The following is a 23,937-nucleotide window of genomic DNA, read 5'->3' as shown; positions in this document are numbered from 1 at the left end:
TAAATGCGTCCCAACGACAGATGTAGAATTTCACTGTTGCCACGGTAACTATACAGATGATCAAAGGCATGTTGACAATGGAGCAGCACAGAAAGTGCGAAGTTCAATACGAAATTATTAAAAAATATGAGTATGATGAAAATGTGTCATCAAGCATGTTTAATATTTGTTCACCACAGATCTGCAAAATATACACAGGCTTTGAATTTTGTTCTTGAAGAGGCACAGCAATTTTCCTCTGGTAAGGGACACTCCTATGTATGTACATGTGTGAGGAAGATTTTGATTTGAGTATGAACTTTGCAAAGGGCACAACAGCAATAGCACAGGGCACCATAAGCCTTTTTGAGGTATGGTGGACGTGATACGCGCGTGTCACACACCGCGACTGATGCCACGCTCACCATGTTGGTGGTCATAAGGTTTACACGTAAACGCCGCGTCGCCTAAAATTCGCACTCCACTGAATAACATACGTTCTATTTCTATGGTCAATACGCCTAAATTTACCACAACTTTACAGTGTTGTAGCATTGTGTCCGCCATACCTCAAAAAGGCTTATGTACAATGTATGTTCATGTGTGAGGAAGATCTTAATTTGAGTATGAACTTTGCAATGGGCACAACAGCAATAGCACAGGGCACCATGGCAATTGCTGTGGGTGCCGTGGGTTATTTTAAAGTCTGACACATATTTCCAAATCTTGGTTGTTTGCTCCAGTCTGCTCTGTATTTTAACAGACCTATATTCATCTGTAATCAGAGGAAGGTACATATTTAGTATTTTTTATTTACCTTCAATTCTCTCTCATTTTGATTCTTCATAAAAGATATTTTCTAAAGGTTGGTGTATTTGTATTTGGAAGAATTTATTGTATTTCAAACAATCTTTTTGTATTGAGGACCCCTCTATGGAAGTGGTGCTCAGTTTTAGAGGAATCATGTATTTAGACAGGAAAACACATCAACACATAAGTTTGACTTTTTTTAATCTTATAATGCAAGTCTTTTGTTTAAAATGTAAGTGTATTATGGCATTTCATATACAATGTATGATGGTCACATTTTTGGCACATTAACTTCAACCATGACAACTACAACTTAACAAGTACGGGCCTACCGGTATATATGACAAGTAAACATTATAGCATGGTATTCATTCATGATCGTACATGTACAATAATTATCTCTCCCAAAAGGAGAAACACCAGAAGTTGTGAATGTGAAGTGCAATTGCACCTACTTCATGGCATATAGATCATTCAATCAAACTATACCAATGCATCTATTGTGAGTTAAGTAAACATTGACTCAACAATGCATTAAAGAACAGCTCAATACAATTAAGCCAACAAGATAAAAACAACTTTGCACCTTGTCTAGAAAAAGGAACATTACAATGGAGTCCTTGAACTTTGCTCTTTAGTTGAAGATGGCACACCAACTTTTCTCAGGTAAGGGGCACTTCTACGGGAAAATATGTAATGTATGAACCTTGCAAAGAGCACCACAGCAAAAAGCACAGGGCACCAAGGCAATTGCTGTGGGTACCGTGGATTATTTTGAGGCCTGCAATAGAGTCAGCAATGCATAAAGAACAAACACATTGGAAAGAAAGGGGAAAACAAGAAATTGTTTCATTTTAGAAATCCACAGCAGAAGTTTTCAAGACCAAACACAGTCGGGGTAATACCTTTTGAAAACCTAAATATTACGACACTTTTATGGAAATTTAAAAAAAGTACTCAAAATTTACCCTCCAGTGATTGCAATGTGGAAGTTTACAACACCAAGTACAGTAACGCAACAACACACTTCTAACAACTGTTTCAAAACCTTTTTATGTGATCACAAAAGACGCTTTATCCGTAAAATCACGTATTTTCCCCTCACGTAATACAAATCCTTGGTATTCAATGTCATCAACAAACCGCTAAATAACAACAAAAGTGTAATACACTAAAAGTACATTCCCTTTACTCCGTAATTGTATTGCAACGATTGCAAACAAAACGACATTCCAAAAGCATGAACAAATAATGACTGGGGGAAAAAACCCTAAGTTTTTGGAAAACAAAAAGTTTTCAAAATATTAACAATACAGACTCAAATGAGACTGCTTTCCAAAATCTTAGGGGAATGTAAACTGGTTCAAGTAAACAGGAAATATTCTTGCCAGAAATAGTTAATGACACAATGTTTTGAGTCTTTTGTCCCTACCAAGCAGGAGTCTGTCTCTAAGGCAGAATGAGAAAGACTCTGCTAGGGTCGAAACGCCAGGCCATTAAAGGCAGTGGAAATTACTCAATTTTTAGCATAAAACCTTTCTTGGTAACGAGTAATAGATAGTATAAAACATTGTGAAAAACAGCTCCCTCTGAAGTAATGTAGTTTTCGAGAAAGAAGTAATTTTCCACGAATTTGATTTCGAGACATCAGATTTAGAATTTGAGGTCTCGAAATCAAGCATCCGAAAGCACACAACTTCGTGTGACACAGGTGTTTTTTCTTTCATTATTATCTCGCAACTTCGATGACTGATTGAGCTCAAATGTTCACAGGTTTGTTATTTTATGCATAATGTTAAGATACACCAACTGTGAAGGCTATAGTCTTTGACAATTATTACCAATAGTGTCCAGTGTCTTATTGTTGCAAGATACATTGTTTAGGTCCGTTTGGATGATTTATAAGCAGTTTGTAACAGCTAATTATATTTTCTCACAAAATATTATTGGGTAAATGCTAATAGCCAGAGTCCAAGAACACAGCTGGTGCTAGATCGTGTAAGCTATTCTTAGGACTGCAAGTCCTACATTACCTGTGTGAAGATGGAAAAAGGAAATGTGCTGGTACTAAAGCAAGGAGCGGATGATAACAGTATCATTGTTATTGGTTTAGTAATCAATATTACATAACAATAAACAGATTATCCATACTTTATAACCAGTTTGAATTATCAGTGGTGATTTATGTATTCGATTGTTGAGTTTCGTCAACGAATTGTTCGGAGTGAAAAGAACAAGGAGCATTTCCTATCATTTCATTTTGGGAGTGATTTACAAAAAAAGGACTACATCCCTGATGTGGCCTCATCAAATCATGATGGAGGGCACAAGGAAATAGCTTAAAGCCAGTAAAACTATTTGAACTATGTGGAGTTGAAACCAGCCACCCCAACTCAATTAGAGATAGTCATTACATGGTGTTACCGCAAACCTTTCTATATCGTATTTCCACCATGCAAAGTTTAAAATCCTACTTTAATGTGGAATTTATTGAAGAGGTTTTTAAAGTCCTCTTCCATTAGGTGATAAATTTTAAAAAGACCCCCAAAATTTGATTTTTAAATTAGCTCTACACATAAAAATATCTTAATTGAATTCAAGCAACCAGAGACTGTAATGGGTGATGGGTGTGGCTGCTTTATGAAGTCATGGTGTGTAGATCAATTTATCGATTATATCCATGGTAACCAAGGAAATGATGTTTCATACTGTGTTGATGCATGATGCCACAATTTCTTGAACAAAGAGATGTGGTGCCCATAGGGGGGTTAGCCAGGGGGGTGTCTCTGTGTCTTTCGAACACCCAGTTTTAAATTCTGACACCCTGTTTTATCTGTCATTTACAATATTGTAAGTGAAAAATTTAGAATTTGGTTGCCCATTTTTTTTTTTTTCAAATTCACAGCATATTTTGACACGCTTTACCAACTCCTTGCTAAAACTTGGCTCATGCCTTTATGAGTTTCTTTCATCCCACTCTGCTAAAAATTCTCATGAATGCATTAAACTGACCATGATGCACTCAGGAAATGTCTTCCCTTTTTCAAGATAAAAGATTCACCTTAAGAACAGTAGAATTCCTTGCCTTTTGGTTTAAATTACAAAGAAAGGAAGACCTTTAAATGTGTTTGTTGTCGTTGTTGTTGGTTTTTTTTTTGGGGGGGGGGAAGGGGTAGGGGTAGTTTGAATCAAGCCTAATGCGAAATCAAAACATTCAGGTAGTCAAATCTTCAAAGTAGTTATAATTTGAATGAATCACACGTTAGTTTGCTATCTCAAAGTCTCAGAGGTTGTTGATGAAGAAAAAGTTCAAGGAGTCAGTTTGGGAAAAACACCTTCAAAAATCAGTTACATCATAGTGAAACGATTCGCTCCTACACGCCTAACGCTTGAAACTGGATAATTTTCTCTATTCACAAAAGTCCCTGGGAGTTTAAAAAACAAACAGTCTGCTTAACGTGGTTCTTAACTTCTCTACACCATACGGCATCTGAGGAGGAGAATTCCCGACTTAGGATATTAATGATTAAGATACGTATCTTGTCTCAAGTTTTCACTCTAACAGTTTAGACGACTTTGAACTAAATAAAAAAAAAACTCACCAACTCCATGTCAGAATGCACTTGTTTGACGCTAAACAAAAAGTGGAGCATGTTACTGTTAGAACTTTGCTCCTAGGCTACAAGGAAGTTGTTCAAACAATTTATGGTTCTAACTGATATTGCATTTAAAATCTATTTGGAATAAGTGCATAGGGGTTGAAGGATTCGGGTACTTTTTCAAAATGTCACAAGATTTACATTAAACTTACAGAGTTTGAAGACAATGATAGTGGAAAGCTTCCCTTCAAATATTATTAACTAATGTTGTGTACATGTAGTTTATGAGGAAATGAGTAAAACAAGTCACAAAATAATTTTCATCTCCGGAAGACAACAATTATTTTAGCATGTAAATCCCATTAACCAGTTATGATATTATACCAAAACCATAGCATAACTGGTTAATACATTTTTACATGCTAAAAAACTGAGACGAAAAATATTTGTTTTACTCATTTCTCAAAAACTACAGCACCTCAGTAAGTAAAATTTCAAGGGAAGCTTTCTACTGTCATAATCTTAAAACTTTGTAAGTTTAATGTAAATCTGTGGACATTGTGTTTTACATGTATGTTAGGAAAAAGTACGACCCTTTAAAGAATATATTTTGGGGTTTACCCTTACACAAATGTAAACAATTTTGGGCACAACTGGTTGGATGCCAAAAATATTCACATGCCTACACAAATTTCAATGAGGTCTAGATTTCAAGCATCAGAGTATCAGCATGAAATTTCATTTTCAAAAATTTCACTTTTATGTAGCCTATCTAACAAGGCTTTTAAGCTTTAATTACAAGGTGTAACATAATATTGTCAGACTCAATAATGGCGGTCTATAATTAGCCACCAGTTTTGAAGTGACCTATTCCCAGAGGCGTGCTTTCCCACACCCTTGATTCAGCTGACAGCCGGATGGGCGGGGATTTTGGGCTTGCCTGTGTTTATTTGCTTTTCCTGATCAGACCATGATCAGACCTATACACATTACACTGTGTGTACAGAGGACCCTGGCAATACAGCCAGCTTGGAATCACAATCTTGAAGGGACAATGTCATAATTTACCCAAATAAAGGTCGGTTTGATTAGAATATTTACATGACATTTATTTCATAATGTTGATGGTTATTTCAAAGAGTACAAGGGCATGGATTTTCACACTTTTTTAAATCAAAAATCAGTACCAACAATGAATTATTTCCCTTGTATAGGCCAAGCATGGTAAAATGCTATAGAAAATGTAGCAAATCTGGTTAGTTTTGACTCGCCGTTAAGTGTATTTTCCTATTCCTAACCATTGAACCCTTTCTACCTTTTCCACCTCCAAATCACCAAAATACTGGTCCAATTCAAAACAAAAATACTACAAACAAAAATGTGTATACAACCTACAAGTCCTACTATTTGTATACAAGCAGATAATAAAATGTACCATTGAAGCAATGTTATTCTTTTGTCCTGCCATACAATTCCCAGGAATGCGTTAAAGGTTTCGGACCAAGCCGACCTCGACCAAGACCTCTGCAGTGACCTACTACAACTACCCACGGAGAGGTTGCCATAGTAACACCATAAAGATTAAACTGGGTCCCCACAGGGTCAGGTTTAATGGTTTAAACCTTAGTATTGTCACTGAGTGTTATACAGGCATGGGGCTGGAACGCACTACGTGTATTTTGTAGTGTATTTTGTAGACACACCATACACATACAGGAATGCCAAGATTTCTTTTACCCATAACAGGATTCTGTGGTCGGTGCTGGGCGAGGAACTGGAAGAATTTATTCTGTTTCCAACCACATTTTCAAAAATTTTAAACTACACTTGCAATTTCTATTCAAAGATTTTCACTCAATGAATTGTAAAGTTTGGTATTTACTTGTAAAAATGGTATCTGAAGCCATTAAATTAAGAGTCACTTCTTTGATATGATTGAGTCTTTTTTATCTGATCGACCATTTTTAAAACTGCAATCCATAATCTCACAATGGTTTCCAGGGAAACATTTGTCCACCACTAAAGAAATCCTGGGCAAAACCCTGCTATCAAGCTGGATGCCATAATACATCCACAGCCAATTGCTTCCTGTAATTCACTAGCACATATGATCAAATTGTTACACATGATCAAGTTGTTTTGAAATTCCGGCTTTGAATTTTTGCCACATAGACTTTAAACCTTAGTTTAAGCCATCCAATGATGTAGCATCAGGTATTTTTACAACAAGCCCTTGAGGAATTTGCGAGCAAATAAATTTGGTCCAATTATAATTTGCTTTTACCCTCTCACAGAATCATTAAAGGGGATACTTCATGAGACAAGTGAGGTGGGAGGGGCTGGGTGTGAGGGGGGGGGGCCTCTACATTGTAGAAAATAACTGATTGCAGTCAATTATATATTTTTTAAATTGTATTTTAGGTTGAATTCGAACAAAATTGCTGATTGTGAAAATAGTACAGGTAATCACTAAAGAATGTTGAAATTCATCAAGAATGTACACCAATAAAAAAGATTAACAAGGAAACTCATAAAAGTTTCACAGCTTGATACAGTAAGTTCATTGAAAACTGCCAAGTATTGAATAGAGTTCAATTTCATACACACATCTAAAGTGTACATTGTATTGTACACTGACTGTGCTTAAAATTTGTTTTCTTTTTTGATATATCACATAGCGAGGGAAGTAAAAGCTTACAAAGATTTGACCAGCATGGAATACAGAATCAACCATGTTCTTTCACCATCGTGATCTCTCACCGCTCAAACAGGAGGATGAAAAGAGGGAAGTTGGCAAAACCCTTTCTAATTTACAACATCCCACTTGCTTGGTCCCCGAAGCACTGGGTCCTTGTCCCATGAGCTTCTCTAGTAATTAAAGAGAAACTGTCACTGGAGCCTGGTCTTTCCTGGGCAAACAACGACTCTAGTTTCCCGAAGAAGGAGAACAAATCACTTCAAATACATGTTGGGTACGCACCAAATCACCTATTTGAACATAGCCTACAACCAGAAAGTTGTTGAGGTGTTTGACCTAGACTTGATTTCAAGGAGCTGCATTAAAAGTCAACAAACCCAAAGTCCATACTGTTGATGCACTCACATACACTGATTCTACGAAGGGAGTCCGTGGACTTTTGGGCAATACTACTAGGCTAGTATAAGTACATGTCTGAAAAATGATAGACTCTGAGCGCAGACTATTGGGCAAAAGGCAGCCTTACAGTTAAGGCTACATGTACTGTAACTGTACATTGTACAGTGTAGGTTTGCTTTTAACTCCAGCATCAGTGATATCCTGCAGGTTGTGCAAGACTAGGCGGTTCTGAGCTTGGCATTTTACTGGTCCTTGTTCAAATTTAGAATAATGTGAACATTTTATTCAAAATCATACATGTATCAACTATAATAGCTTTACAGTTTCTGGTTATATATTGATTTAAAACAATTTTCTGTCTTACCTTGCTCGTTCCACGGAGCATCTTTCCATCAGGTGGCCGTTGATTTCAATGATCTCATCACCAATCTTAAGGCGACCGTCCTGGTGCATGTAGGACGCAGCAGTCACTGCGGCAATGCGTATGTTCCCCAAGGCTTTATGACTGAGTAATGGACTTGCTGCGACAGGCTCCAAAGCCTGACTTCGCTGCAGCGTAACGGCGGTCGCCGCACCATGTTGCAATATCAACCCAAACTCTGCGATGCTCTGGGGTGCTGGCGGGGACTGGAAGGAATAAACTTTAATCTCTTCTTTGTTACGTTCATCGCTGTTACTGTGCTGGACGGCTTTGCCTCCTGTTGTCACGACCGCCGTGGCAGCCGGAAGAATACTGCTCAGGTAAGCATTGAGGACGTCAATGCTTTGCTGGACGTCTTCTTGCTGTTGAACGTTGTTGCCAGCTGCATCCCGGAACTCTTTGAGGAGGCGCAGTGACCTGGCAGCATTTTCCTCGCTTATCGGCATCACAGCGATGGAGTTTCTTCAACATTCATGAAGCTCATGTGGGAAGCTGCACAGTATTTAAACTGCAAGGCAGGAAGACTGACTGAAAAAGTACCAACTCTGCAGGACAGAACACAGAGTGAAATAATGTCAGTCATACAGTACCTAGTGTACATTTTAAACAGATCAAGGTTCATGCACAATAACTACAATCAAATTAAACAAAATGAATGAGGTTGACTAACTAGTTTCTAAACACAGAGTTTAACTAAAAGTATGTAAACAGGGCCTTAATGACGAACTCCTTTGTACAATCAAAAGGAGGCCGTGATTAGGGCTAACCAAAATACAAACATACTTTATTGGTGGGTTGATCGATGATAATGACATTTCCCATCTGTGGTTTTGTGTATTTAAAACTCCACAGCAACTCCAAATTCCACAGCAATCCGGTGCGATGATTAAATCAATTAATTATAGAGTGAATCATTCATTGTAATTAGACGCACTTTGGACATAAACAGTGTTCAAAATAATATCAAAGAGTAAAAGACACAACAATGAAAAGTAACTCATCTTGAAGACCTAAAAAAAGGCTTAAGTAAACATTGACAATTTAATACTTAGTAAGTTAGTTATCTTCGTCAATGGTTATATACACATTAAAAGATTGTATTTAATTAATTGTATTGTAATTTGTATACTCACTCACATCCAAATTAATATGGACAAATAAACTTAAAATTAAATACAACTCGACTAGAAGATCACAAAAAAGCGCCTGAGAACCACCACCATGGAACCACCAACTAAAATAAAATGTTTTGTTAATGTTAGTAAACAATGACTGAATTCGGGTCAGTCATCCATTGGAATTTATACGGGAAACATTTTGGTGACGCATGCCTTGGAAAAACGGTGACACCCCCAATTGAACGACCGTGTGGTAACCGCATCTTTATAATTTCATCTAAACTAATTCTATTTTCGCTTTCGGTAGTTGTTGACACTTTGCTTATTTTGATAACAGTTTAACAAGTAACGAGCACTCACCAGGTGTGGCACATGGACTCTGGAATTGAAGTTGATGATTGTTGATCGTTAGTTGGCAATAATTGTGAGAATTCAAAGTCGTTCAGTTTACATTGTCAACGAGTCATTCATAAAATAAAGACTACCGAATACGTTGCTTGCAATGCACCTGTGAACGAACCAGCTAATGGCCTGTGTTGGGCTGGCTACCATTTACTCACACACCGTTCTGTGTGTGGGTGAGCCATTCTGTAGTAGGGATGTTTTAAATATTTTATATATTCAAAACTCTATAAAACTACACTTTCACAACAAATAACAATATTTTTGAAATCCAATATTATTATTCTTATTCATTTTGTACTCTGTTTTACTTCAAATGTGATTATTTATGTTTTTTGAACTAAATGTTATTTTTAGAACCCCTTTCAATATGTAATGGTTGAGCCAAGAGTGTTTTCATTTTATTTCAAAACAGAGGGCGCTGTTTATAAGCTTTTTTAGGTGGGTAAGGTTTGTAGGGGTTGCATTTATTTCAAGTAAAAGTCAGAAGGTATTTTAACCATTGTTTTGCATTGGACTGAATTTTTGAAATTAAACTCATTGTACCATAGAAAAAAAAACACGAATAATAGTTTTGAAACTTCAAAATTAAAATTACAAATCTCATGGTCTGTTAAGGCCACCGTATTCTTCGCAGGCAAGTAGACTGGTGCTGAAAAAATATCACTGTAAGCAGAATAATCAAGAGATGAAAAAGATTTCATACATTGCTAGGAGCATGCGCACAAAGCATTATTTACAAAGTTGCCAAGGGATCGTGTTTAGCAGACGATTCGTTTCAAGAGAAGGCAAGCAAAAAGAAAAAGGGTGTTTTTACATTTCATAATTTTCATATTTTTTAGCCGAACAACAAAACAAAAAATGAGTACCAGAACGTATAATCCGTCCGTTAGAGTTGGCAACTGGAATGAAGACATTTGTCTGGAGGAGGTAAGTCTAAATAAAGCTGTAAAAACTAAAATTCAAGAACTCTGTCTGTCTGTCTCAGTGATCAGTTTGACTCTGACATGTCCGACTGTCTGATTCTGAACTTTTAACTTTAATAATAAATAAACTGTCACTCACTGTCATGTGTCAATGTCACTTTATATCAGTGTAAATTCAGGGTCATATATTGACACAAAAAGCACTCTTGGCTTTGGGTTTATTTTATTTAGATAAATAAACTAAACTACACGACAGCAGTGGTGTAATGTAATGATGATTTATTTAAGCATCTTATCCTCATTGTCAAGAAGTCATCTTTCATTTTGCATTAATCAATGAACTGATGACTGTTTGATTTGTGCAAGTTTAATTATAAATAATAATAAAAAGTATATGAAAATGACCTAGGAGTAGGACATTCATTTATCAGTGTCTCTAAATAAGGAAATTGTAACTTTGAGAAAACTGTATTATTTTAAATGGATTATTTATTTTCTGTTTTGTTCAAAATATTGGATATATAAAATTAAAACCGATCAAAAATAGATTTTTTCCCCCACAAAATCCATGGTCGGGATATTGAATACTTTGTAGAACTATTATTAATATAGGGCTTACAGGGAGTGGAGAGCATTATTAATATTATAGTTTTAAAACTTTTAGAAGTAGGTTCTGTATAGTGGTTAGTAATTTTTGGGAGGTTGGTCATACATCTAGCCTCTACTACTTGGGATGGCCACCCGTACATAATACATACATGACGTCAGTTTCATTGTTCTGATGTTTCTCTTTGCAGGACATGCTGAAGGATTTTCTGGAGACACGAGATAGAGGAGAGTTGGCCATACAGCAGGCATCAAAACTCAGAGAAATGATTTTAAAACAGGTACAATTCCTACCCCCTTTCTTGGATCTACTTGAGTATCTGTTCTTTGACCGCTGTGCACCGAGTCTTCTTGACTGTCTTCTTCACAGAACAATTCCTCCAAAATTATAGATGTCATAAATGTTCTCATTTTATAAAATTGCTGCGCCCCTTCAGGAGCAAAGGCATGAAGTCACTTTTCACTCTCTCATGTAGAATTTATTTATTATGTAATAACTTCATATTAAAGGCAGGCTTTGCAAAAACATTGTTTACACAATTTAACGCACAACTCAAATATTGAAGTGCATGCTGGTTTACCCCCCCCCCTCCAAGAAAAGCTTAAATGTATTTTTGTTTAACAATGTATTTTGATTATCCCTCGCCATCTTTTCCAGACTGACTTATCTGTCACCATAGATGGTTTCCTACACTTTGGCGACCGTGTGATGCTTCGTAACGAGGCCGATGCCAACCAGATCAAAACCCAGCCTGGCGTCGAGCCGCGCCAAGCCAACACGCTAGCCGTTAACATGTCAGAGATGAAGATGAACAGTTCTGTACAGTTCGAAGGCACCTGTAACATTAGTGGAAGTAGAGTTCTGACACCGTGTGCAAGGAACACATTTGTTATTTTACCGTGAGTCTTAAATCCAGCTGAGTTATGAATAAACCCCAGGCATCTTTAGCCAAAACCCGGGGTTCTCTTCATGCACAAGCAAAATTTCGCTAATTGAATTTGATCAAAGCTGCTTGTTTGCATTTGCACACACAGAACAAAACAAAGATGATAAACAGTAATCTTAAGGCACCGGACCCCTGTGGTAATAATTGTCAAAGACCAGTATTTTCACTAGGTGTATCCCAACATTATGCATAAAATAACAAATCTGTGAAAAATTTTACTCAATTGGTCATCGAAGTTGCCAGAGAATAGTGAAAGAAAAAGCACCCTTGTTGCAGCACAAATTTGTGTGTTTTCAGATTATTTGGGTGAATATTTCCTCTTTCTCAAAAACTATGTTACTTAGGAGGGAACCACCTGCAAATCTCCGATGCAAATCCCAGTTTTCTCACAATGTTTTATACTAACAGCAGCTTTCCAATGCTTCTTACCAAGTGAGTTTTTATGCTAACAATTATTTTGAGTATTTACCAATAGTGTCCAGTGGCTTCAAGGTATATTGATTAGTTTCTTTTCTACTTCATAGTGTTGAGGCTGGAATTGCCGAGGGCACACCACTTCGCTATGGTCAACACTTCTGTCTCTGCACACTGCCTGGTATAGCTGGAAATGTAAGTATGGCCGGAGTGCAACTTTCATTTTAAACCTCTAGAGAATCCCTTTTGAAAATAACATCAGATTGATTTGTAAAGGTAATAAAACATAAGGGAAACTGAACAAAGATATTGACAAAATAGGGAGCCCACCAACATAAGGATAGCTCAGGTGGTAGAGTGCATAGACATTGATCTGGCGGTTGTCCGTTCAAATCCCGCTCTAGTCAGGGTTTCTTTATTCAACTCAAAATGCTTTATAAATGTTGACAGTTTCTTGTTCAGAGAGTAACCCTTTTTCAGAACCATAAATTCTGCTAAAGGAAATGTTTTATTTTACTGAATAATTTTTTTTATTTCAGTAAAGAAAAGGTTTCATTTTGTTGTAGAAAAGGTTTTATTTCGTTGAGGAAAAGGTTTGATTTGTTTCATTTCAAACTATAAACTAGTTTTATTCATGAACAAACTAATTGTTCCGATTTTCTAGCCCATGTTTTTTGTTAGTGATATACCTTTCTTTCACAGAAGAAAAGGTTTTATTTGTTTCATTTCAAACTATAAACTTGTTTGTTCATAAACAAACAAATTGTTCCGATTTTCTAGCCCATGTTTTTGTTAGTGATAAACCTTTCCTTCACTGAAGAAATTGAGGATGCAAGGCTTCAGATCTTTCAAAAGGGAAATATTTATTTCTGTCCATTTGGAATTAGAGATTAAATTTTATACAAATTTGCCAAGCACTAACAAATTTGGAACAAAGCAGGTTTCTACCGAGTGTCATGAGATTTATGTTTTTACCAATGATACCCCTTTTCCTTCACAGTTGAAATTGAGGAGTGACATTGCCACATTCCAGCAATCAGCCAAGAAGACCCGTAAGCAGCTCGTCACATTTGAAGAATGCTCTACATATTTGATTCAATGGAGAATCCTTCACTTTGACCCTCAGCTTCGAATGGAGACAGAAGGACTTCCTGTACCAGTGAGTACTTTTCTTCCACAACCTCCACCCCCCCCCCCCCCACTTCCAACTCCCCACCATCACTTTCCATCGACTTCAGTTTTCTTCTACCCACCACCCTTATGCATGCTACACCTCACGCAAACCCAACAATGTAAATCCCTGTTTTAAACCAAGTTACTACAACCTTTTAGTCGCAAAGAAACCAAAAGCTCACTGAACCCGGCAGTAGAGGGATCATCTTAAAGGGACACATTGCCTTTGATCGAGCGAGTTGGTAAACAAAGCGTTTGAAACTGTTTGTTATGAAATGCATTGGTTAGCATTATGTTTTAAAAGTAGAATATAATAATCCACATAAATATGCCTCAAATTTGCATGGGTTTCCTTACTTAGCGAACTTTATACACATTCGGCCAATTTGTGTAGTCAAAAGTTTGACTCCCTAAATTGGCATCCATTTACGGTTTAGCCAGAACTCCAAAGTCTTCATAAATCCATCCAAATCATACATGTTGTGGTAACTTGCACCAAAGTTTTAGCATACAGCTTGTGTGCCTTGCCCAATGCTATGCATCAGTGAATGGTTGGGCTGTGAAATCAGAAGATAGAGATGGATTTTGCAGGGTTTGATGTAGCTTAAGGTAAGATGAGAAACGTCCAACATGAATTTCTTTCCTCTCGATAGGCTAACCAGAAAATCATCTTCAACCACTGCAAGACCAACCAAGACTTGTGTGTTATAAGCGATGCTACTGTAAGGTATGTAAAGACATCTGTAAGGAGAAAATAGAATGAGCTGTTGTAAACTGCTTACCAATCAAAAGGATCTGTGTTATAGATTTAAAAAATAGTTTGTGGCCTGATGTTTCGATCTTAGCAGAGTCCACACAAAACCAATTGGCACCGAGGTACAATCGAGATATTCCGTTATTTCACTGAAGCAACAAAATTGACTGAAAACAACTCATCACATATTGAAACAAAAACACAAAAAAGCTGTGCATTTTTTATTTCATATCCAATTAATTCTTCTAAATACAACTTTCAAAATTTCTTAAAATTAGCAGCATGAGACTTTTTATATTCTATGCAGCAAAAAAAACATTTAACTTTTCCCATTGCTCATCTTGAAAATGCAAACTTGGATGAGGAAACAAACTTTCAAAATTGTCTTCTTGATAACAATTTCAACCATTTTGGGTTGAACAAAGACAAATTAACTTTGCGAGTGGGTTTTGAACCTGCAACCTCAGAATAATTGTATTAGTGCTCTACTAACCAATCTATTTATCCCATATGTTGGTAGTCTCCTATCCCCTTTAAGTATTTTGTCAATAACCTTATTTATGAAGAGAATCCATTCACATTTGAATGTTAACTATTTTGTCTTGTTGATCGTAAAAAGACAATGTCTGAAAAATGACTCATGTGCTACCAACGTACATCAGTAGCATGCACTACAGTTGATTGCCTCCAAAATGCATTTTATAAAAGCCTTGTGTGACTAGGTACTAACAAATTTCTTAGTCTGTATGCAGATTAAACGTGCATTTGCCTCGCTCATCAAGTGTTTTTGATTGCATTTCAGGACACCTTTTGGCCGTGAATATGAGATCGTGGCCTACACGGACTTGGACTCTCACCGCGCCGAGAAAGACGTCAACCACTGGATCATCCAGACTGGTCACCCACCAGAGCCAACAGGCCCTGCAGCTACGTTACCGTTGGGTGTCCAACAATGAGGTGATATGCCTCCAATGCAATACAAAACTTTGGTTTGAACCTGTGGATGTAGAAACAGCCCCCAGCGCCCCCTGCCCCCAAAATTTCAACCCCAAGTGCACTTAACTAGGCTGTACTCTCCCAGGGCCAGATTTCATAGAGCTGCTTAAGCACAAAAAGTTGCTAAGCACAACAAAATGATGCTTTTCAAAATATGGTTACCAGCCAAAATGTTGTTTCATATGTAAAATCTTATGAAGTTGCTTAAGCTGAAAATATTGCTTTAAAACAATGTTCTGCTAAGCAGAAATGAGCCGGATGCCAGTCACAAATTGTACATGTGACATAGCTCTTATTTGGTGAGCATTAATATGTTGTGCTTTGCAACTCTATGAAATTTTGCCCAATGGTTTTGCTTCAATAAATCTAAATTGTTGTATTTATGTCAAACATTAAGTGATTATTTCAGTACATTGACCAAGGGAAACTAATTACACACTGAATTTGTTAAAATTAAAAGTTTTACAAAGCAAATTCTATGACCAATCATATTATGACTTGTAAATAAAATCTGTCTAACTCTACCCAGCACTAAATAAATAAATGTGAATGAGTATTGTAGAATTTGTATATACTGTATGTAAAAGCAAAACATTACCATTGAAACTTTACCTCTGTTGAAGCAATAGTTGTTCAACTTCCACCCCACACTATTTCCGTCCATATTTCATGAGTTAAAATTACTTGAATATACTCATACACATAACTTTTTTGATATGTATATTTATTGTGGTGCTTAAAGAGGAGTGTTGAGTTACAAATTACTTATAAATTTAAATTACCAGGTGCCTTAGTGATCCTACAACCCAATCCAGATCAATACCTGTGTATTCATTGCTAATTAATTCATTATTTGTAAAATGTTTATAAAAATTTAACAAAGTCCTTTAAGATATTGACTTAAATGAACAGCATTGAATTGCATCATACAATCCGTCCAGACATAATTTCGCTCTCAGTTTGTTACATTTTGTGCACATTTTCATTATTAAGTTCTTGTAAGTTTTTGTGAATAAAATAAAATGATTGGAACAAAAATGTGAAGTGTCCAATCCCTGCCAATTCTTATGAATTTAGTAGACACAAAAATCTGCTTAGCATAAAATCTGATGTTAGAAAAATGTTGCTCAGCAGAAACAGATTTAAGCAAAATTATATTGTACACGTAATTCACATTGGCAACCCACATTGCCTGTGAAACTCACTGCTTAATATTTGATTAATTTTGTCAACATTTACCTTGGTTGCACCATTTTGGTTGTGCAGTGCTCATTTAAAGCAATATCTGCTCATTTAAAGGCTAACCAGGGCCCAACTTCATAAAACTTGCTAAGCACAGGAAAATCTTGCTTCAACAGAAACTGGCTACCAGCCGAAAGTGCACAAAGTGTTTAGTGAAGAAATTTGCTAAGCAGTATTTTCTGCTAAACAGCTTTATAGAATTGGGCTGATATCCTTATACGTGCAACTTGACTCCCAAAATGGCAGACAGTGGGATGACAGTAACAGTGTGCGACATTGATGCAAGATGTCACTAGGAAATAAAATCGTTTTTCTCATCTCTGGAATCAGATGAAGATTTGATTTTTTAGGTAGTCCTGACGGTTTTCTTCGGAGGCCTTCATTAACGGAATCCACTCGTAGAATGGTATCTATCAAGACAAAAGAACAATAGGATGGGAAACTAGGTCTTTGTTGTGTAAAAACAACTATTGTGTAATTTGCAGAATAGATTACTTCAATTAAAGTCAACTGAACTACAAAGTCAATCAATGTTTCTGTGTTGCATCAAGAACACCCTGTTCCTCCTTAGCATCGGAGCTACCAGCTTGAATCTGTGTCGGTGTGGCAGCCCACAAACCATCAACTAGATCATTTATGACTGCCCTGACTTCAGACCACCATAAGGCGAGCAGGGACTCGGAGACCTCGACGAAGACACCATCAAGTGGCTTGAAGTCACTAAATTACTGATTAAACTACATCCAATGTTCACCAGGTCCAGAGATCAAACGTAATAAAAACACAGGACATAAACTGTAAGAAACATCAAAGGCTGATGAAAAAAACAGTACAACCAATACTTTTATTTTGGGTTTAGCTTGATTTTTTTTAACCAAGGCCCAAATCTTATAGAGCTCCTTAAGCACAAAAAGTAGCTAAGCAAACCAAAATTATGCTTATCAGAATAAGGCTAACAGCAAAACTACTTAGTGTTAAACAAAATTGTCTGCTTAAGCAGCTCTATGAAATTGGGCCCAGTAAAAACAAGTGTTCAGACATAACGAGATTGACAAGATAGTTGATCTGATTGAAGTTGATAGGCTGAGAGTGGTTGGAGGAGACTCGATGAGAAAAACAACCGTGTTTATGCACTTCCTGCGAATGCGAAATGAATTTGGACGTCGCAAAATCGCAATGAATAATTCGTATCAGTTGAAATGTGCTCAACTCCTGCGAAACATTTGCAGTGAAAACAAGGCTGTGACGTGACGTCAAAATTCGTAATGCATTCGCATTCGCAGGAAGTTTGAATCGGGCTTAGGAATCAACTTCCCAACTCACCTCCACAATTCTGTAGCCTATTTTGCTCAGCTGTCGTCTCTTCATAACATGAACACCAAGTAGATCTCTTGAACGAAGACGATAATGGGCTTTGGGGGAAAACAGCACTGCCAACCTAGGAATAAATACACCATCGATCCAAATTAATGTTTGCATCGGAAGAATAGTAAATTGGTTTGAGCATTTTTGTTTGATTTGCCCTGTACTGCAATTTCATTTCAATTCATCTACAACGTATTTTCATTATTCTGGTTGTAAAGCCAAGGACTCTTAGGCCGAATCCGAATTGGCGGCTGCGGCTATGGCTATTGCTAATGGTGTTGCTAAGGGCGTCCTAAACCTCAACGCATGATGACGCGGAAATCTAGCTGCAGCCGTAGCTGTAGCCACTGATTCGGACACAGCCTTAGACAACCGCTCTTAGAAAAACTGAATCACTCTACTATACAAAATCTATAGGTTGCTATACGAAGCTTGCCCTGAACCATGTGAAAAACGTGTAGCATTAGCAACTGTCTCTATAGGCTAAGGAATTCCAATTAAAGGGGAAGCTTGAACATCTTACCTCTGAATGTTGTCTTTTGGCTTCTCAGTTATAGTGTTTAGCCTAGAAACTTCTGATGACATTGAATCCATTCGCATCGGTTTAGAAGAGCTATCTAGATTCACTTCAATATCTGCAAAGGAAATACAAACTATCTTTAAAATTAACAAGAGCAATAGTAGGATGTTAAACTTTGCATGGTGGGACTGTGAGAGTATAATCAGGTGAGGCTTGCCGTAGCACCAAGTGTAAATCTCTTTTGAAAATACTGGTTTTAAGAAGAACTAGTGGTTGACAACTCAATGCTTCAGGAGCACGCTCAGAGCCTACTGATTGAAATGTTGAGTTGTCAACCACCATTTCCTTTTAGCACCAACACTACTCAAAAGAGATTTACACTTTGTACTGTACGAAAACCTCTCCTGAATACCAAAAGTGTTCTCTTACATGCACAAAGCATACTGGAAAAAAATGATTGTAAATACTACTCTTGTAGAAGCCTAAAATAAATATGCACGACAAAAGACTGGAATGTACTAAAAGTTATTTAAAACAGCTCAAGATAATTCCAATAATGACTCAATCAATCAGCTCAACAAGAGCAGAAACTTTAAGACATCACTTGTGAAGTGCGCATGTCGAAATGGAATGTTCTATTCCACTTACCAAGGGGTGTCCTAATATGAGGCAATATTGGATGGGCTTTAAGATACTCTGGTCCTCCCAGAATACATTGTAATCCTTCCATCACTCCCGATAGACCTGCTATCTTGTTGATCACATCCTTTGTAGAGCCATGCGGACTCTGCCAGAATCTATCGATAAATTCCTGAGGAAAAAACAACAACAAATAGAATTCTTTCTGTTTTTATACGAGCTACCGGAAAATCATTATTACCGGAAAATCATTATTACTATTCATATAGAATCCTGGTAAAGGAAAAAAGGATGACCCAAAGTGAACTTATGCCATGTGAACTTATAACTGGGGCAACTCAGCAGTGATGCAAAATCACCGCTGCACAAGCCACACAACCGCGGAGAAGTGGCGGTTGTTGCGACAATGGACAGTAGTCTACGAAGATTAATGATGATGATGATGAACTGAATCGCTGTAGCTCGCAAGCCTGAGGAAACCTGTAAACAAGGGTGCTTGGTATGTGAACCAGAAACACCGGGTAAACCCCTACTCTTCCGCGATAAGTGTTCTGAGTTTTCTTCAAGTGCACTACCTATCCTAGTACACAGGACCTATGGCTTAAGTAATGTCCCGTCCGAAGGACAAAGCAACTCTGGTAAAGTATCTTGCTCGAGGAAACAAATGTCATGACCAGGACTGGAACCCACACTCTGCTGATCAGAGACACCAGAGCTTGAGTCCGGTTGAAATGAAATTTTCACATGTAATTCTTAGTTTTATATTCTTCATCTTTATATGATTTTAATGTATTCGTTTAATATATAGGATTAAAACGAACAAACGGTTCAAAACGCCAAAACTTACTTTGTATTTTAACTAAGCATCCAAGGTAGATGCATGCAACTCGCTCTTATACGGAATTAACAATACGCAACTCTCTCGCCTTCAACGATTACAGAATATTGCAGCAAGGATGATCACTTACACCAAGAAAACGGAACACATCACACCAGTGCTAGCCGGCTTGCACTGGCTCCCCATCCAACAAGGGGTTAAATATAAACTGTGCCTCATTATTTTCAAGATCTTGCAAGGTGATGCCCCAGCATATTTAAGTGATCTTGTGCAGATATACACCCCAGGACATCGTGGCTTACGGTCTACAAAACACTCCTCCAGGAAAAAACAACTAAACATGTATGGGGGAGAGAAGTTTTCAAAGCGCAGCACCAAAGCTTTGGAACTCCCTCCCGGACACTGTAAAACTCTCCAAATCACTCAACACATTCAAGAACAGTTCAAAAACTCATTTTCATAGAGAGAAGCTTTATGTTAAGTTTATTTTTCTTATTTTGTTGTTTGCTACTTTCATTGCTTGTTGTTCCTTTGTAGAGTAGCGCCATGAGCGCCGCTTGCGGCGGATACCGGCGCTTTAAGTGTCCATTATTATTATTATTAAGCTCCTTGAGCAAAACTTTTTTGAAGCAGAGTCTTCACCTCAACATGTCTTTATTATTCGTTATTAAAATGTTGTGTTTTACCTGAGGTAAGCGATTTCCACTATACTCTGGGTGCTCAATGGCGACTGAACAATCCAAGACATACAGAAGCTTGTGCACTTCTGGGGGGCATTTCTCTGCAAAAAAACCCAGACAAATCATATACAGGTGTATGTGTATTAATTATTACAATTACAATAACAGCAAATAATACACCTGTAAAACAGAATTTGATTGATTGATTATTGATTGAAACTGTGAAAGGGATCAATCGAAAAGCAGCTACCTTCAACTCCTATGCTGCGTGAAATTGTGGTTTTTGTTTAGTGTTTGTTTGTTTAGATGATCTTCTCATTCAGGGAACTCGGCAAACTCCCACAAGAGGACATACATGTAAACACCAAGCTGACAACGGGCAACCCCTCTCATAAAAACATTGGTTTAACATACATGACTATGAATTGCACAAGTCAACAAGTTCTGATTCAGTAACTAAGCGATAATACTTATTCTAGTCATATGAAATCAGCGGTTAGCGGGGGATTCAAACCTACAACCTTGTGACTGTCACTGCTAGAACAGTCTAACAGCTGGACCAGGGTGACCAGTGGTAAGACTGCAGCAGCAGTACAGTTACATGTTGGCCATCATTTTAATGTGATTCCAAACATTTGGCAAATTAAAATAACTTTCTCTTTTCTCAAGACTTCTAGATTCAAGGGGGCGATTGTTGCCATTTGCCATCTCCATTAAGAGCATGTCTGCAATTTCATTTTTAAAAGGGCTAGGCCATTTTCTTTTTGCAAAGGGCACTTCCATTAAATAACCTTTCGGTCAATGGGAAACTTTTGAACAGCACTGCTTTTGAAGGGGCACCAAGCCCAGGGGCAACAAAGGTCATGGCCTCAGAGGCCTGCATGTAACTTCAGGCATGTAGGACTAAAAATTACCTTTACAATTGTGCAGACACTCAGAGCTGAAGGCTTGGTCGATCAGAGTGGTCGGATATTGCTCAATAAATGTCAACGATACAAGACTCTTTAAAAATAGAAACGGCTGAGACAATTGCTCTGGTTTGCCCAGCATCTGATAAATTAGACCCTGAAAGAATTGCTTGGAATTCACGGGTTGATAATTGAGCCGGCAAAACGCCCAGAGTAGCAACCAGATGTCCTTGAAGCGGATGTAGTCAGCCGTCTGGAAAGCCTGGTCTGCGATGGCGTCCATGAGGGGCTGGTTGAAATGCCGCACTTTGGCAAAAGCGGCCGCTATGTGAGGCGGGCCAAGGAATGCCATTTCTTGGATGCGAGGGGTTACGCTACGAGCAATGTCCTCGAAGAGGTCCCAGTCATGGAAGTAGGAGCGTGAGAAGAAGCGAATGGTTGAGATGAGGTTGTAGTGGTCCATGTCATTGTTATGGAGTTCCTTCGAGACTCTGGGCTTGATGGCTTGCTGGAGTGATCGGGATAGAATACGTGATCTGGACTTCAAGAATGCATTACAGATAACCCCGATCTCGTTCCAGGATAAACTATCTATGTGTCGCTCCACGAAATCAGCCAGTTTCTGAAAGAAATCCTCAGAGGGCACAAATTGCCACTCACCTATCAAATAGAACACCTGAATGATGTTTTGTAAAGTCAGATTCTCTACTTTGGAGCTCAGAGTGTTCAGCGCTTCTCTCTGAAACGTCGTCGGCTTTCGTCGCGTGATGATCCACCAATCGGAGACAAAAAGCGATGTATTCACGTCCCACGATTTGAGCCTCTTGATGCATTCTTTCTCAATAGCTTCTAACTCTTGAAGAGACACTTCTGCATGCATTTTGTACAAAGCAACTAAGATATCGACAAATTCTTCTTGAGTGCAATCACTCACATGACCACATGCGTAGCTGGATAAATCTAGTAGAGCCACACTGAAGAAATCTGAAGAAATCTTGCTCATCGGGGCTCGACTTAAACTGCTGATAATATCCATTAACTCAGATGATGAGTAAGATGAGATTTTCCTTGAAGAATCTGCCACAAAGTTTTTTATCCTCTCAAGATCTTCATTGTCGCATCTCTGCTGTTGGAGTTTGAAGACCTCAAGACTTGATGACCTATACTCGACTGAGTCCGAGAGGAACCTTCTTCTTGGGTTTGAGTTAGGGTACCGATGGACATACTTATTGTCACTGCTCGATGGGTCGTCAGTCTTAAGCTTTGTCTCAAAGACACTCTCGAGGAGGCTGGATACGTTTATAGGCTGACGGTGTCGTTTAACCGGTTTTCTCTTTATGTCATTCACACCTTGCCATAAGGGGGCTGCAGAAGATATTAGTCTACATGGCGTTAAGATTGGATTGAAACTACACGTAGCTAGATGGGATGCACTTGGAGGTGTTTTATCCTTTATCCCATTGGAAATAGACCTCCATCTGCTATTTTTTGGATTCAAGTGATGATTTCTCCGCAGAATGGTTGTGCATGGCTCAGAGCCAGCAAGACGACACAGCCGTGCCAACATAATAGTTAGTGTCAATTAGTCAGCGATGTCAGGTAGAAGAAGCAATCTGTAAACAAAATAAAATCACATATTATTTTTAGCCAGCAAATTTTAAATTAAAAGAATGCATGGGAGTCCAGGTTTTTTCAAGTTTCCAGTTAAACATAAAGTTTGTTGTTGGCTTTCAACTGAAAGATATAGTCTTTTATTAACTGCGGATGTTATGTTGAACACTTGCATATTCAGGAGGGGGATCATCAACCTTATTTCAATATTTGCTGAATGAATGGCCATGGCTTTATATTAATTATACTTTTTATATATGCGTACCCAAGTTACTCCTAACTATTTCGGTTTCGTCCAGCTATCGTCTCCCGTAAGGCGATAGCTGGACGAAACCGAAATAGTTCTAGGAGTATACCCAAGTCACTTTGTACCCAACCCAAGTCATTTGGAGAGATGAAGAAGTGGTATGGATTGATGATACACAATCAAGGTTGAACTTGAAGGTATAAAATTTACTAAATTTATTGATTCAATTCAATGACCCACATATTCCCACAACACACAACTAACATTAGTAACAATTAATAAATAACATACAATATTGATTGTTGAATGAAGTAATGAAATCAAATAGTACATTACAATCAATATCATTCATCACTGATTCACTCCATCTGCACTATTTAGTATTAATACACTTTATTAAATGGTAATTCTTCAGTTTCAGGTCACAATATGAAGTTTGATTGAAGTGTTCAGTGGTGGCATAATATGAAATAAATAATCTATCATCTTAGCCTTAAAAATAATAAGAGAAAATAAGTTTTGAACTCACGATTTACCATTTGCACGCTGAGTATGGGCGCTGCCATTTTGTTGTGAAATCATTCAACAGAGGGCGCTATATCACTTTAGTGGACATTAAACAGTCGTCAAGCAATACACTAATTG

The 23,937-nt window shown here is 37.7% G+C and overlaps 3 protein-coding genes across 5 annotated transcripts in view; 1 reads left to right on the top strand and 2 right to left on the bottom strand.

The window, feature by feature from the left end:
- LOC139941522 (uncharacterized) overlaps positions 1-9,555 on the bottom strand; it is a 103,612-nt gene extending 94,057 nt beyond the window's left edge. The window contains exons 1-2 of one of the 2 annotated variants that reach the window (XM_071938060.1): positions 9,385-9,555; positions 7,850-8,451 (exon numbers count right to left, since the gene is read on the bottom strand). In XM_071938060.1, the coding sequence (XP_071794161.1) occupies positions 7,850-8,352 (503 nt within the window). In that variant the 5' untranslated portion in view covers positions 8,353-8,451; positions 9,385-9,555. The remainder of the gene's footprint in view (positions 1-7,849; positions 8,452-9,384) is intronic. The other variant, XM_071938059.1, reaches the window with a different exon arrangement.
- A 612-nt stretch (positions 9,556-10,167) lies between these two features.
- On the top strand, positions 10,168-16,230 carry LOC139941521 (cilia- and flagella-associated protein 161-like). Its single transcript, XM_071938058.1, has 7 exons — positions 10,168-10,356; positions 11,150-11,239; positions 11,617-11,858; positions 12,430-12,514; positions 13,320-13,478; positions 14,146-14,219; positions 15,049-16,230. Exons 1-7 carry the CDS (start codon positions 10,288-10,290, stop codon positions 15,200-15,202), a joined length of 873 nt encoding a protein of 290 aa, XP_071794159.1. The 5' UTR covers positions 10,168-10,287; the 3' UTR covers positions 15,203-16,230.
- Positions 16,231-16,419: 189 nt separating this feature from the next.
- Positions 16,420-23,869, bottom strand: LOC139941520 (FAST kinase domain-containing protein 5, mitochondrial-like). Of its 2 annotated transcripts, none has more exons than XM_071938056.1 (7): positions 23,822-23,869; positions 21,441-23,047; positions 20,533-20,627; positions 19,018-19,180; positions 18,373-18,484; positions 17,808-17,922; positions 16,420-16,894 (listed from the first exon to the last, which is right to left on the bottom strand). In XM_071938056.1, the coding sequence occupies exons 2-7, from the start codon at positions 22,999-23,001 to the stop codon at positions 16,811-16,813; spliced, it is 2,130 nt and encodes a 709-aa protein (XP_071794157.1). In that variant the 5' UTR covers positions 23,002-23,047; positions 23,822-23,869; the 3' UTR covers positions 16,420-16,810. The 2 variants fall into 2 exon arrangements, with proteins under 2 accessions (XP_071794157.1, XP_071794158.1); XM_071938057.1 differs by having other exon boundaries at positions 23,829-23,854.
- Between the last annotated feature and the right edge of the window lie 68 nt (positions 23,870-23,937).

This window comes from Asterias amurensis, chromosome 9 (assembly GCF_032118995.1).
Source record: "Asterias amurensis chromosome 9, ASM3211899v1".
NCBI lineage: Eukaryota > Metazoa > Echinodermata > Asteroidea > Forcipulatida > Asteriidae > Asterias > Asterias amurensis.
Note: the sequence above shows the minus strand (reverse complement) of the source record. Positions and strands in the feature narration are given on the sequence as shown.